The sequence below is a fragment of the Lytechinus pictus genome, chromosome 9 (genome assembly GCF_037042905.1).
Source record: "Lytechinus pictus isolate F3 Inbred chromosome 9, Lp3.0, whole genome shotgun sequence".
Lineage (NCBI taxonomy): Eukaryota > Metazoa > Echinodermata > Echinoidea > Temnopleuroida > Toxopneustidae > Lytechinus > Lytechinus pictus.
The window spans coordinates 8,444,828-8,462,210 of NC_087253.1; the positions used below are offsets into that span (position 1 = coordinate 8,444,828).

The 17,383-nt window shown below is 35.8% G+C and overlaps 1 protein-coding gene across 1 annotated transcript; it reads right to left on the bottom strand.

Annotated features, from left to right (window-relative positions):
* Positions 1-12,150: 12,150 nt before the first annotated feature.
* Positions 12,151-13,661, bottom strand: LOC135155569 (uncharacterized). The gene is made up of 2 exons (XM_064105055.1): positions 13,657-13,661; positions 12,151-12,520 (listed from the first exon to the last, which is right to left on the bottom strand). Exons 1-2 carry the CDS (start codon positions 13,659-13,661, stop codon positions 12,151-12,153), a joined length of 375 nt encoding a protein of 124 aa, XP_063961125.1.
* Between the last annotated feature and the right edge of the window lie 3,722 nt (positions 13,662-17,383).

A 17,383-nucleotide genomic window follows, 5' to 3' on the forward strand; every position in this document is an offset into this window, starting at 1 on the left:
ATGCCAGATAGGCATTTCGAGCTTATATTTGTTCAAATAGCATTACGAATATCGTTAGGTTGATAGCAGTTGCAACGCAGTCTTAAGGTCTTGCGTAGAATTGCCGGACAGTGTCACTAATTTTTTACTCGATTCGCTAATGCTAGTGATCATAATTATTGCATCTGTAAGCCTTCCCGCCTAGCAAGACTTTAGTATTTGGAAAACATAGACCTTCATGTCGGGGGGGGGGGGGGTGGGTATCTTAAAAACAGGGTATCTCAATTTCTTCAGAAAAATGTTGATTATCTAAAAGGATTGGGGACAACTGGTGAACTTTCTGAAATATATTAACTCTAAGGGACAATATTTTGTAAAAATTCAACCAACCTATCAGGGGAAAGCGTTTCTCTTGGCTACGTAACCCCCCCCCCCCTTATACCCATGCCCATCCCAAGTCCTGAACCTCTAACTATACATCCCAGATCAGTCCCCTCTTAACGCACTCGAATCCAAAGTGCCAGAACGAGGAATTGAGTTGTAATTAAATTGTGATCCGAGTTGGGCAAATAGTAGGTTTGCTTTGAAGGAAGACGGGGAGGAAGCCGGCCACTGTTTGTACAGTACACAGTAATATCACAAATCTGTATTGGAATCACGTGACACTGAAATATGATATCGTCCCGAGCCAAAACCCAACATCGCCCACCCGACGTCTTGCGTTCGCCGTCGTCATCCGATGGATTCGTGCTCCATTTTATATCGCGTCAAACTGATCAGATATCTGTATCTGTCCTAGTTCTCGTGCTTCGTAATTTTTACCTAGATTTTTTTGTGTTTTATAATGGCTCCAATCTTATTATCTTCCTGCCATGTCAAACAAATGTATTACCTCTCGCAATCATTTTCACTGCGCGCATCTCCCCATCTCTCCATAAGGAGTAAGCCATGATGCCAATGAATTTCCCCAAACGGACCCAACCATGCCAAGGTCAAGGACAACTTTGATTTTTAACAGGGCACATATCTCTTATTGTATGTATTGATATTCTTCCTTACTAATAATCACATACGCTAATGATTGCTAAAAAATGCCTTTGATTTTATATTATTTATGTTAAAAAATACCCCCCAAAACCAAATAAAAAATGAGGGAATTCGTGAAATGTAAGAAATAAAAAAACATGAAGTAATATTAAAGCAGGATTGTGATTGTACGGAAATGGCCTTAAACCCCAGCGCACACTATGCGATCCGATGCAAGGCGATTTCTTTTTTTTATAATTCGCTTTAAACATTATGGCCCGTATTCTGAAGTCGGGTTTAACTTGAACTCAGGTTTAAAGTTGTGGTTTAAGTATGGACAGCCAATTGTTACATAAATCACTAACGGTAGAGATATCATATTTCAGCTCATTTGGCTCTCAAATCATTCACAATTGTCTAGGAAGTATATATAGATTATTGTCTTCACCATCGATGAATCAGGAAAGAGCACAGTAAACATAAGAAACGTACAACTTATAAAAAGAATTGATACTTTTGGCTTCCCATACTTAAACCAAAACTTTAAACCTGAGTCTAAGTTAAACCTGACTTCAGAATACGGGCCTATGTGTTTGAAAGTTCCAAGAAGAAAGATTATTTGATTTTAAGTTGGGCATAATGATAGGAATAATACAATCATAATTTTGCTTTGCGGCAAACCCTGTCATCAGGGCAAACTTCAAATCGGCTTCAAGTCGCGCCCGATGATGACGTCATTACGATTCGGATTATTTGAAGTTGTTTTTATTCATACAGGGAGACTCGAGCAAGACTGAATTTCGATTTTCGTCCTACCAATATTCTGAACTCTGATCGCTAAGATTTTATTGGTTGGAATGTTCATATCAAATATTATTACAATTTCTTTGAAATTCGGTTCGCAACGAATCGCAAAGTGTGCGCCGGGCTTTCCAGAGCTGAACGGCCAATGTAAAGAGTACGAAGGCCAGTCAATTGGGTGCCCACCGCCACAGAATTTGAATACTCAAATGATGTATTGAATACACTGATTGTGGGAAATTGTATTTCTTACGTTTGTCGCGACTGTTTGGTAAGGCCATCCCAGGACCTATGTAAAAAAAAATACTTTTTTCATTAGACCCAGGTTCTTTTAGTAAAATCACAGCTTATAGAAATTGATAGTCAATCAACCTACAGGGATTCAAAGAAGACGATCCTGTCATTAAAAAGGGCTCCCAAGTCACAATGGATGATGCAATAATTAAGGCTTTCAGCGTAAGCAGAGAAGTGCCAACATCGATATGGGAACGAAGATGACGTCACGGAGGAAATGATTACGTAACAACGCCGCGTCTACTCGAAGACCCCGGCCAATAACGGAATAAGCAGCGGAGAATATTTGCCTATTTAATGGAACAAACATGATTTATCACGCTTGGCGTCAACATAGCGCTAATTGATTTATAAATGAAAAAGACGAGATTACAGGAATTCACGCCTTCTCTGTTGACCGACATAATTAGAAAAAAGTTAAACGTGGATGCATCCGATTACTTGGTTTCATACGATAGAAGATTAACCCAAATCATTACATCCATGTTTTACTGAATCGGAACAAATCTTCCCTAGCATTTGAATGACATGTATTTTTCAATGAAATTAGTTTAATGATACAGGCTGATGCACCGGTCGTAGACCCGTGGAGGAGGGGCGCTTGGGGGCTTCAGCCCCCCCCCCATTTTTTTCTCCAAAATCGTGTACAAAAACGTAAACAATTACCATCTGATTGTGAATTTTGCATTATCGGCCTTCCGCTTAGGGCTCAGCCCCCTCACTTTTAAACCCTTTAAAAAGAAATATGTTATGAAAATGCCTTCACGTAGAAAACTAAACACTAGGACCATTATCTTGAGAGGGCGCTCGATATGAAATATGGAATATAAAATTTACAGGTGTCGTGGCCGAGTGGTCTAAGGCGTCTGGTTATACATGGAAAGTCCGGGGGTCGATCGCCGGCCGCGGCACCTATGCCCGTGAGCAAGGAATTTAATCTACAATGCTCTTTTATCCTGCTTTCAAATAAATGGAAATGCTATATGCATTATTGGTAACTTGGTGTGCACTTGTTAAAAATAAATAATAATGTACCTGTGTGAGATGTAAAAGTGAAACCGGTATGTAGATGGGATTCAATTGATTGATTTCAAATCAAGACGGAATAATTAATGTGTTAGTCATTAAGGGCACGCCGATGGTGTAGTGGTTATGACACTAGTCTAGTATTCCTAAGGTCGTGGGTTCAAATCCTGCTCGGTCTGCCAGTGATGTTTTTTTCACGGCAGCTGAGCTCTTACTTTACACAGCGGTAGCGTGTATTTATACCCTCGTGGTATTGTTGGAGACAAAATGAATAATATCTCTTGTCTTATCAAAGGGATATTTCAAAATTGGAATCATTTTTTCTTTATTTATTCAGTTTTTTTAAGGGAGGGGGTAGGATATTTTTTTATTTCTTAATTTGACTCAAGCAGACGTGTATCAGTGTCTGCAACGTCGATGATTCGTGAAATAAAGCCACTAAATTTTTGAAGCTACGCTGTGAAAATGTGCGTGTTAAAACTGACACCGGTTGGTGTCCCTATAAGATCTCACCCTGAGGTGTAGAGGTTTAGCAAAACACGCAAGAGTGTGTAGAAACCAATGGCGTGACCCTCTATGTAAACCCACAAATACCACTTAAAACGTGCACACCTCGTTAAGAAGAATGTATATACCATTTCCATTTAGTTGAATACAGGATAAAAAGGGCATTGTCGATGAAATGCCTTGCAATAAGAAAGTTATAGCTGCTTTAAAATTGAGATCACTAATAGTATGTAGATTTCAAATTGGCAACTGGGTAAGTAAATGATGACAAGGGGCAAGGACAACTTTCCCATTGGCCATGTACTTTATTATCAGGGATTTGTGGTTTTCTCCTAAGTACCCATTCCCCTGGGGCAGTAATCTAAATATAACCCAGGTTGTATATTATTTAATGTCCTAATGAAATAAAAATATAATTTGTAATAAAACTTTTGGGAAAAATGACATTTTAGCCATAATATGTATTGGAGTACATGGAAGAGTAGTCCTTGCCTTACATCGCTATGACATCCCATATGCGGCCAATTTGAAGTCTCCATGAGTATAATGATTACCAATATTTACAACTTTTAAAAATTCATAACTTTCTTGTTGTTTGTCCAATATTGTTCAAACTTTCACCTATCAACTTGTCTGATTTTTCTTTTTCTTACAAAAACATTTTTTTATTTGGGTTGGATTCCCCTTTAAGAATCTGACGAAGCTCGGCTACTTTGGCAACCTTTGGCAACGTCATTTTCTGACGATATAATCCACACCATCCTTTTTACATAGGTTATGACTTATCTAATGTACAAAATGAAAATATCATGTTTGGTATCAAGTTAAAGCTTATGGAAAATGGAATGTACATAAAGGTTACAAAAAAATGAAGCACATATAAAGGTGCCCTTTAGGTCATTTACACAAATGAAAGGTTGATGATTGCTCGACTCTCACAGGACTTACAAAACGTTTAATTTATAATTTTGCATCAAATCATTCCATGGGATTCCAACTAATCTACACCAATTTAACATTTTACACCATGTCCTGTTATATTCCTCTCACAACTACCCTCCGTACCATATTTCTTCGACCGGATGCTCATAGGATTCCTCTTTACCAACAACCTCAACTACATGCCTCTGCCAGATCTGTGTTACTTGATTCACACTTGCAGTATGAACTATGAAATACGTGATTCGACGGCCGACCAGCAACTGCATTGATCCTTAAAAGTTGTTGAACAGGGTGATGCTGACTTGTATCGACAAGGAAGTTATTTTAATTCCTTGGGAACAACATCTGTGTCATGAACAAATACGGGTAGGCCCAATGTCCTGTTCCATATACTATTAGCTATCTTCTAAAGATGTAATGGCAGTATAGATGCATGTAAAAAAAAATTATTTCTGTTCTACCAGTGTTCTCATTTTTGGTTTACAAGTCTTTTGCATACTGATGGAAAAGTAATCGGCATTAAAGGTATTGCATTGAAGTTTGGAGAAAAATGCTTGCCTTGCACAATTCCCTATCAGGTTGTGATACCATGTTGTGTCAATTTGGCAAGGGAAAGTTGTCCACTTTAAACTTGCTGCTCGAATAATATCTTAATATATAGAGTCCGATGCTGAAGAAGTGGACTGGATAAATTAAAGGTGTAAAATAACAAATGTAATGGTCTCTGTAAAATTGTTTAGTACTACTTCACATTAATTAGCAAGAAGACAGATGCCTCAAAGATCATAGGCCTACCCCAACTGGCAAGTCAGCAAAAGAACATGATTATCAAATGCGCTCTTCCTCGTGAGCTTGATCTGGAGAGCAACTGATTAGAATGACTCACATGCAACTTGCCTCCCATGTATGGATGCGAAGTATAAGTTAGGAGAACACTCCTGTACCTATTCATAGCACATTAGTCCCAAGGAATAATTATCAGAACTTGTTCCATGTAGATTTAAATCAGGGCCACCATGCTCTAGGGTAAGCATTTGACACTTATCGTGTATATCATATGTAAATAACATTGTGTCATTCTAAATTCAAGGAAAACTGAACATGCAGTTGAGACTAAGGAGGGGAAAATCAGCCTGGAAGATGAATGAGAGAAAAAAATGTAGTGGAGTTAGGATGAATTTGTGTTGAAGAAGTCATTTTCTGAGGTGTCTCCAACATGATTGATCTTAAACCGGAGATTGTGTGTAATACATTATTTACTGCGTGTGATTCTGTCCTTGATTATAAACTTTAAAAAAAAGCTGTGCAGTTTTATTTCATGAATGAAAATTGGTGATACGATACCAAGCTTATGTTACATGTTTTGATTAAAGTCTTTTTACATAGCCTGACATCATTTGACCTACCATTAACATTACTGCACTTTGGGTGATCTTGTCATGTATTTAATCTCTTGTAACATTTATAATTGCTCTTTACTTGCCACAAGCTTAAATGAGTAACCAAACACGTTTGTTCTATAAAGTGTCACTTTCTGACATAATTAGTTATAGGCCATATATATATATTCATATATATATATATATGTATATATTTTTGAAAAGTGGGCGTGGATCGTGACGTCATAAATATAAATTGCCAAAGGATGAGGAGGTAGAACTCGTCACATCCTTAATATACACACCCTCAACCAAACATGATATATTCCACATTATGTGTTGCATTTATTACATTTGTGGCCCAATTTGACTTTATCTATAACCTTATTAAATGACCTTTACTTGTTTTGGAAAAGTTTTAAATGTCTTGTGATTCATATATGTGGATTTTATTTTGAATTTGATTTAATTCGATATCAAACATGATATGTTTATTCCGCTAAATATTTAAGAGGAATGTAAGAAAGCTGGTGTGATTTATGACGTCAAACATGATATATTCCACATTATATGTATTGCTTTACATTTGCAAGGCAATTTGATCTGTTATGACCTTAAATGACCTTTAATTAACTTATGCGTAATTTAATTGTCCAATGATCCATTAATTTACATAAGCTTTTTCATTAGCTTTAATTTGATACCAAACATGACATGTTTATTCCTTAAAATATGAAATTCATATTTAAGAGGTAAGTGAAAAGGTGGGCGCGGCCTATGACGTCAATAACAAAAAATGCCCAAGGGTGCCCAGGTCGCACCCGTCGGATTTTTGAAGTAGACACCCCATACTACAACTTCCAGCAAAAAATCGCAGTCATACCCAATTTGACGGTCATGCAATAATGTTGGTCATATCTACCCGACTAATACTTTTACCCCGTCTTTCGCACGTCAACCATTGTCAGGCGCTCCCCATTCAAGGTATTCCTTCCCACTGGGCAACCATGAGCCTGGTAATCGTGAGCTTAAATTATTTGATATTCCAATTTGAGAAAGGGTAATTTTAAACTCTGTATTTCAAGCACTTTGTAGGAAAATAACTGTCATGGCTGTTGTGAGGTGACATAGATTGCACTTAATAAAGATCTGATATTTTTCATTATTATCATTTTCAGTTCTGACATAGGACCGGGACATTAGCAAGGACATTTAGTCATCATATGAAAAAAATGACTTTATTCCAATATCTCTACCTAAGCGCGAGATGAATCTTGTTGATATTCCATTCTTTAAAAAGGACAAATAATTATAAAATTAAAATCTTATTGTTTTATTAATCTATAAGCCTAATGAGAGCGCGAAATCTTTTCTGGCCTGAAAACTAGACATTTAAAGCATTTTTGTAGTTATGAATAGAATGCATGAGTTAATATATTTTTACAAATTAGTGCAAGCGGAAATTGCGAGCCGAAATTCTTGATATACTGTCACGAAAAAAGGGTTTTTACGTAGTTTGTTAAAATTAATGTTGAGATATACAGAACTCACTAATGAAAATGCGAGCGAGCAACGCTAACTGATACGTTTTGACAATAAGACCTGAATAGGGATATTTTGAGAATTATATGGAATACACGAAAATTATAGGTACCTAACAAATCAAATTTCGCGAGCGGGCAGCGCGAGCAGAAAATGTAGATATTAAGACCATAAAACTGACATTTTACAGAGCACTTTTTAACAATAAGTTTGTAAATCAAACAAAATAATGAAATTTCGATTTCCGAGCTGATATATGTTTTGTATATTGACTTGATATTTCAGGCTGCTCCATATTAAGCAAGATATGTAAATTACCTAACAGGCAATGCGAGAGCAAAGCGATAGCGAAAATTTTACGTAGTGACATGAAATATTATTGTCTTAATTCTCCTCATCTTATTTTATTCACTCGTCTTCCTCCTCTTATTTTTCTTTTTCGTTTTCTCCTCTCTTTTCTCTTTTTTTTTTTTTTTTTTTTTTTTTTTGCTCCGCCAATAGAATGGGGGGGGGGGGGGGGCTGGCCCCTCGGGCCATCTGGATCCGCCAATGTGTGAATGTGAGGGTGTGCCAGTGTGTGTTTGTGCGTGTGTATACAGTGCTACAATGAACATAAACAAATTACAAGCCAGGCGTAAATAAAGATTTATATCGAATCGCTCATTGAAGGACAGATACAAAAAGCTTCAAACATAAAAGGTCAATATAATTTGTTTCGTAAATTGAATAAATTTGAGATGAAAAATAGGTTTATGCGTCCAAATCTTTGAACTTGCTCTGCTGCATGTTTTCTCTCTTACACTTAACAATCCCTCACCCTGACTGTCTCATTTTTTAAGGGCAGCCTTTACAGTATTCGAGTCTGATACAGCGACACAAATACTAACTGGTGATTTGATTTCTCTAATTGGTGTATGTTTGTTTTTGTATATATATATATATATATATATATATATATATGTATATTTAAATCACAATAATTTACGGTTTGAATAATGATTACTGATTATTGTTAACGCTATAGTATTATTATTGTTATTATTATTGTGTTATTATTGCTAGTAGTAGAAGTTGTTGTAGTAGTAGTATTCCTTTAATCATAATGACCCACAGGTCGCTCTTTTCGCCTGCTCGTCATCATAAAAATTTAAATACTACATTTTTCTAACCATGTTAACATTTGTATATCTATTTTGATTTTTCATATGTTATTTCTGGTATCGTGTATATTGCTTCTTAATATAATTTTGTTTACATGATTAAAATGTTATTGTATTCGCACACTTCTTAAAAATATATATATAATACGTCTATCATGTGTACATAATACTATCTGATTGATTAATACTATCATGTGGAGCGTCGTGGCCCAGTGGATTAGTCTCCGGACTTTGAAACAGAGGGTCGTGGGTTCAAATCCCAGCCATGGCGTAATTTTCTTCAGCAAGAAATTCATCCACAGTTTGCCGCACTCGACCCAGGTGAGGCAAATGGGTACCGGCAGGAAGTAATTCCTCAAAAAAGCTGTGTGCACCGAATCGGTAGCCTAGCTTAGCCGGGTATAATAGCAGGGCCCGCTGGGAGAACAGTTTTCGGAACTGAAGTGGCTACCCTGGGTAAATATACCTTTATTATTATAATATTATTATTATTATTATCAAATTATCTCCATGGCAACCTAAACCGCTATTCTTCGTCGCCTGTCGCATGCTTGTTAATAAATTTCCCTTTATTGCCTTCATCGTAATCTTCTCAAATTGAACAAAAACAAAAGAAAACGGTTAAATCCATCTTTTAGCTGTTCGTGCCAAAACCATGAAAACTGTCTTCTGAAACTTTGCACAAAAAAAATTACGTGCGTTACACCGTGTGAGGCATTGCATTGATTACAAGTGGCAGTATAATCACTTTCAAGACTGTCAAATTCTCCCGATATACACACATTTAGATAATAAATAAATGAAACGTAATGCAAGTTCTCAGTAGATCAAAATAATCTCACCAAGGGTGTGAATTCTCCCAATATTACATCGTTTTATACATAGTTGCACTACCAGTGGCGTACCGTGGGCCACGGCATGGATGGGGCACCATCAACAATTTTTAGTCACTTAGTGTGCGCGGGAAGCGCGCTCAATTGCCATGTATACTGGCCTAAAGGACAGTTTAAGGATTGTGCCACTAAACGGATATGTATCTCACTGATCAATAATACGAGCGCGAAGTGCGAGCTAAGAATGTTTTATATTCAGGCCTTAATAGGGACATTATAAGAATTTTTTTTGTAATCATGATAATATGTACCTGTCTTGCTATTAAACAAACAATGCGAGCGCGAAGAGCGAGCTGAAATTATATTGACCCCCAAACAGGGGCATTTTAAGGACTAGTATTTAGGAATCTAATAAGAGTGTACATATCTCACCATAGTAATCTAATGCGAGTACCAAGCGCTTGCTGATTTTGTTAGAATTACTTCTAACACAATCACAATTTTTGAAGTCATATTGTAATCATGATTATCATACACATCTCACGAATCAAATAGTGCAAGCGCGAAGCGCGAGCTGAAATTCTAAGAAATTCATACGTGAATATGGGCATTCTAAAGCTTGTTTGTAGGAATTAACTAAGACCATACGTATTTTACTAACCAAATGATGCGACCGCGAAGCGCGAGCTCAAAATTTCTGATATTCAGATTAGAACAAGGGACATTTTAAGGACCGATTTTAGGAATTCATGAAGAGCAGACATATCTCATCAATCCACCAATGCGAACGTAAGCAAGGACTAGAAATGTTTTGTATTCAGACCTTAAAATGGGGCAATTACTTTAATGAGTCATGAAAAAGAATCACAAGTCACTACATAAAACAATGATAACTCGAAGTGCGAGGAATTTGGTGTATATTGACTTGTAAGGGGATGTTTTAGTAGAACGGGATTTCGTTAAACAGACAATGCAAGCACCATGAACGATGAACACATACAGGCCCTGAGCAAATTATGTTTCATAAAGTTATGAAAAAAAAATTCTTATGTAATGTAACATATTATATAAAATAAAATATAATATAACATATTGTAATGTACAACAATTCCTTCTATGCCTCTACTTTTTTCTTCCTTTCTCCCTCTTTTTCTTCTTTCCCTCGTAGTTACGCCACTGTGCACTGCAGTCAGGTGACAGTTCTTTACAAAGCGCTTTTTTGACGTTGTCTCCTCTATCTTTCAATCTTTACCTTTTTTTTTAGGTATATCTTAGGGCGCAGTTACATTTTTCCTACTGTCGCCGTAGGGCCAGTCGAAAACAGCAGGTTCTACATTTTATTTTTGTACCAGTTACATGAGCGATTGGAATAAAATTAGATAAAACGGATGTTTTCGACCCGCTGTACGGCGGCCGTAGGAAAAATTTGACTGCAACATTACTTAATGTTGATGAAAATAAGTCAGTAAATGAAATGAAAATTAAATAACATTGATTGAACCTCTTAACTGACTTAACACAGTTGCATTCAGTTAAAAGGAAATATACATGTATATATGTCAAGATAACATATTTTGCTTTGAAAGCGCATACAACTCTTATTTGCTACAAACGAAATGAAATTTATCATAAAATTTAATGATGCATGGTATGAAGCCCAATAATACCTTCTTTTAATCATGATTTCTAAACAATTCTAAACAATTTGACGTGACACCACAATGATTAAAAAAAAATAATATATCATTCATAATGGCTTACCTTTCTAAAGGCAACATTCTGAATGGTTAATATCTGCGAAGTATTTGTATTACTCCTTCCGGAAAAATCCACACAGATCAGCATATAAAGATTCATGCAGGTGCTATTAATTACTTTATCAATTCTTTACCGGTTTTTTCTCTTTTTGAAGTCAGGTACTGTGTAATTTAGAAAGCGAAGATTTAAGATTAAAGGCACACGAAAATTAAATATCCCCCTGTCCAAAAAGTTGCAGATCCAACAATGTAATTCACTTCCTATTCTAGGTTGAGCTTCAACGCGATGGAAACATCCTATTCCTAATGGATGTAGCTTCGCCGATTTGTTTGTTACAGCGAATGAAAACTAAACTCGAATTGAGGACCTGTCGTTTATTAAGCTCCATAACCGGCCATCCAGTAAATTGTAATGAGTTTCAGTGTACAATAGCATTAATTTGTCCGCACCCGATGATCCCAAAGAAGGTTATCATATCTCGCAAACTCCTGGTGCAGCCAGCCCCGTGTGTAGCACTGTCAGCAACGTTGCATACGGATACAGAGAATAGTTACCAGTCTAGGGTTGGCGCCTTCACGTGTGGAGATTACTGTGTAAATATACCCGTTTCCTTATGTCACGTGTTTATAAAATATTATATCTAATATACACTTATGAAAAATACACACGCATAGTGTCAAGGTAAATAGGGGTATATCAAGGAAGGGTGAAAATGTCGGAGACACTGTCCTCAGTTATTCAACTGAGCAAGTCCTTAATAGCATTTTCCGTTTTAATAATATAATTTATTCTGATTTATTTAAAAGAAACCCTTTCTGTCACTTAAAAAAATATATGTTCGCGTATGGAACCTATATTATCTGTATCATTTTCCCCGTTGTTTATCATTATCTCACCTTCCTCTTATTTTTCTTCCTCTTTTTCTTCTTCTTCCTTTTCTTTTTCTTCTTTCCTATTCTTCTTGTCCCTCTCCTTGTTTCTTTCCATTTCTCGTGTAGTAATGCTATCATCGTCTTCCTTATCATCGCCATCCCAATCATAATTACCATCACCATAACCATCGTCATCATCATCATCATCGTCGTCATCATTCATCATAATCACTTTAATACCATGAACATCAACAACAACATCACCATCACCACCATCACCATCTTCATCATCATCACTATCACGAACATCGCCACCATCAGCTTCATCATCTTCATCATCATCATCATCACCACCACCATCATCACCGTCATTTCCATCATCGTTGCCGTCATTCTGATTACTTCGATTGATATCATAAATTATATTATTGCTCACATTTTTTCCCTCTTTATTTTATTCTTTATCGCCTGGTGTCGTTAACACTTAATAAATCTTATTGATTTTATTATAAATTTATATCAAATTGTACTTTTCTTCAAGATTATTTTATGCGTTTTTATTTCTGCGTGGGGCTGATTATGCATGTTATTGGACGACAGTCTGCGTCTCTAAAGACTCATACAATACAGGTTTACCCGAACATTTTTGGTGCACTTTCAGATGCATGTTTATAACATTACAAAATTTTATTCAATCAATTTTGTAGCTTGCTTGAAACAGTTACGAGGTGATTTTTTTTTCGGAAGTACGCGGTGAAAGAAAACGCGAATTTACTTGAAATGTACGATCTATTTAGTGTACGTGATGAATTATATGTAACGCGCACTTTTCAGTTCTCGTCTTTCTAGCAATTCATTGATCAAATTACGACCTCTTGTGCTGACTCAACTTTTATCAATGATACATGACCACTCTATACTCTTAGGATAAATTACTAAGAAAGGGAAAACTCTATCCCATTTCCTTATGATATCAATCAGGTTTTTAGGGTCGAATACCGCACTTTTATTATATTTGATATAGCGCATTGCTTTGGTAAAACGTAACAAATATAAACAGTTTCGACTGGAAAATTTGATTAAACATATACGAATAGAATATCCAAACTGTTGTTTCAACAGTTTGGATATTCTATTCGTATATGTTTAATGAAATTTTCCAGAAGAAACTGTTCATATTTATTACGGTTTACCAAATCAATGCGCTATATCAAATAGAATAAAAATGTATATATAATATATTTATCTTCGGTTATCATTTGCAATTTTCCATTAGCATTAGGCCTACCGTTAATTCTGTTTTTTTTGTGAGGGTGAGTCTGTTGTATATGACTTGGATATGATAACTTTTCCACATTATGTGACATCAATCCTGATTGCCAAATTACCTTATCCCATTTAATGGATTGTTTCTTGATAAATCCATAGTTGTCGGACTACAATACTATACTGAAGATTTGTGCATGTAATGATATAGAACCACCCCACTTCTTACTGCTAAATTGCCAATTAGTCTACTGTCAACTCGTCCACTCACCACATGGTCTACTTTATAGCCTAATACCATTCCGTCCATCAACATTTCGTCAAACAACCATTTGATCCATTAATCATTTTGTCCAATCATCACTTCCTCTAGTCCCCATTTCGTCTATGACCATTTTGTCTCATAACCAGTTGGTCTAATGTCCATTTCTTTTTAATTCATTTTGCACAATTTAACACTTAGTCCAATTAGACGAAATGGTATATGATCTAAATGGCTATTGGACAACCTGGTTATTAGACGGAATGGCACTAGACTTAATGAAAGTAGACCATGTGGTGAGTAAACGAACTGATGGTAGACCAAATGAAAGTAGACGAGTTGGCAATTAGACGAATTGGCATTAAACGGATTATAAATAAATTATCTTACTCAGCAACTATAATTGCTCATTGATTGATTGATTGATTGATTGATAGGTCTTATTTCATTTCAAGTTTAATATGAATAACATTCACATTCAATAATAAACTAATAAAATAACAACTGAAAATGATGAAATAGTTGGTGGCGGTGCCGAGTGAAATTGTTGATTTTATTACCAGTATTAGTTTTCACTTTAAGGACAATATAATATAACACCCACCTTGAAAGGGTGGCATAAGCTTTATTTTCGAACTGTCTTAAGTGGCACCGATTTTCTACCGAAAGTGCATAACTCTGATCGTATAATATAGCGATACATTCCCGATAGAATTATGATGATCTAGTTAAGACTCCTTTTCAATTCCTATTATTTTTTTTTAATTCCATATTGAATACCAAGTTGTACATTTTTCAAAACTAGCCTACGACAAATTGTTCTATTAGAGGACCACTGCAGCGCGCTGGTGTGAAATTGAACTTGGAGAGTCCCCCTTTAAAACGAGTTTGGGGTCGCCCACCCGTCCATGCTATCTAGGCGTCACTTGTAAGTTTACCCCCATAACATAGGGCAAACTCACACCATATGAGGCTTATGAATAAATGATTGCTCCGTAATTACAGTACGGTCTATTTCACATGGCCAATCCCCATGTGTATGGATCGGTGTAGGGTACGCCAGTGCCCTACAAGGACTGGTCCGTCGTGAATGCGAGTTAAGAGGATCAGCTAAATTTGCTAGTTCTCATAGAGGAAGTGAAATTAATTGGAGGAAAACGGCAACATTATTAAATTGAACACTTGAGAGAACGCAAACAAGTAAGCGAATCACAGATTGATAAAGCAAACGACATGACTTGAACAAAAAATCACTATGCAAGTATAAAGTAAATGAAGATTCGCACGCTTGGGCGTATTCAAATGATATGAATAAGGTTTTTCAATTAAATTTCGATTTCCAATGGATAAATTTTGATGTTAATTAGGCACATCTAAACCGAATGATATTAAAAAGAAAATCTGAACAAAATACAAATAAATTACAAGTGAAATAAATAAATGAATGAGAAATGAAATAAAATAAACAGATGAATAAAAAATAGATGAATAAATGAAAAAAATAAAATGATAACACAATAATACATGAAAAAGATATAACATATATAAAGTAATAATAAGAAGGCAGGCAAATGTAAAGACTGTATTCTTATTCATAAATTGATAATACTGTATGTAGCTAAAGCGATCCAGCCATTAAGATTGTAAAGCAATCAATGAAATAAAAGCAAATACGAACGTTGAATTAATTTGATGTATCAAATTGATTTGATAGATATATCTTATATGTGTAGTTTAATTAGTCTTGCTAACAGATACACGGTGAAATGTTTGATTGAAATATTGAGAAAAGACGTGTTTATAGTCGGCTTTAAGAGATTATTTCATTATACTTATCGGGGATTACACGAAAACAAAATTACTTCCAATACTGAAGTAAAAATGAAAGCCATTGTTCATACTCTCCATGTCCTGTAATTAATTAGTATTTTTATTGGTCAGAGTTTCTTCGTGCGTTCCTTGCTTGTTTTGTCGTGCATCTCTGCAATAGTTTATGAATTACCCATGGGTACTTGCGTGTGAGTGACGTCATACTAGACATCCATACACCACCTCTGAAATTCAGAGAGTGACTTTGGTATAATGAGAAGATGGGAAAGTGAGTGGAGAGGAATGAGAAAGGGAGGGAGAATAGATAAAGAGAAAGAGAGATATATAAGAAAGGGAAGATACATGGACATGGAGAGAGAGAGAGCACGTGATAGAGAAAAACATAATAGAGAGGGGAAAGCTTGACATACATACAGAGAGAGAGAGAGAAAGATGAAGAGGGAGAGAGGCAGAAAGAGAGGGAGGTTGAGACTGAGAACGACGAGAACGACAAATAGAGAGAGTGACGGAGTAAGAGGGGTAGTATGTGAGACAGAGAGAGATGAAGAGGGAGAGTGACAGAAAGAGAGAGAGACATAGAAAGACAAATATAGAGAGTGAAGGAGTGAGAGGGGTAGCGTGTGTGTGTGTGAGAGAGAGAGAGAGAGATAGATACTGAAAGGGGGAATAAAAGCGGTCCATCTGATGTCAGATAAAATGGAAATACTTGGTGCGGCCCAACGACTTTCGCCTAATTGATTATTAATTGCTTTTTTTTTTCATCTTAACCCATCAACACAAAACCGATTATCATTTGAGAGACAAGAGATGAGTCCATTCATTATTGGTATAATGACTGGCTTAGAGTTGTTTTTATCACAGAAACCGTGTATAGCAACATTGCACGCGGCACTCCAAAGCTCCCATTATGTATTCTTCTTTTTTTGTCAATCTTCTTCTAACATTCGCTATTTTCGACGTCATCTCCTTTTGATAATTTTCTTTTCTTAGACATTCTTTCTTCTTCTCCTTCTATTTTCTTCTTATACTTTACCCCTTTCTTCTTGTTACCACTTTCTTCTTCTTCTTTTTCTTCTTATTCCCCTTCTTTTTTTTCTTATTCCCCTCCTCCTCCTCCCTCTCCTTCTTCTTCTCTTCCTCCGACTCGTCCTCCTGGTCGTCGTCGTCTTGAATCTGTCTTCTTCGATTGTTATTATAGCTTTCTTCTTTTTGTAATTACCCCACTCCCACTCCCGCGCCTTCCTATTGCTTTTTTTGTTTTGTTTGTTTTTATATAAAACTCATGCTGATAACGATAATTGTCATGGGGATGATGCTAATGGTGGTGGTAATGGTGGATGTGGTGACGATTACGATAGAGGGAACCATGACGGTTTGATAATAGAAAATGTATTTATGACCGGACTGACAATGATGACAATTATGATAGAGATACGTATAATGAAATGAATGATACAATAAGTGCAATTCAACGAATGGTCTTAAAATGGAACAATTATTGTGATAATGATAATGATGTAATGTAATGTGATGTATGCTTATGTATACTATTTTTATTGCTATTAGCTAAAAAATATCTCGTACAAAAAAATCTAGTCAAAGTTATACAGTATTATCTCATGTTATAAAAACAATTAATTTTACTCACCTGAAATGTGAAGTATCCGATGAAAAATGCAAGCGAAAGCAAAGTAAAACAAATGTGAAAGAAATTGTTTACTAAACGATGTTTATGATACAAATCTGCAAAAAATGTAACTTTGAGATAAATAAGAATATTCATTCCGCAAATAAAAAAAAAATAATACAAATGAAATCTAATGATGACAAATGATTTAGGAAAAATAAAAGTAAATTCACTACAGAATTAAAACTAATGTTAAATAAATTGATAGTTCATCCATGA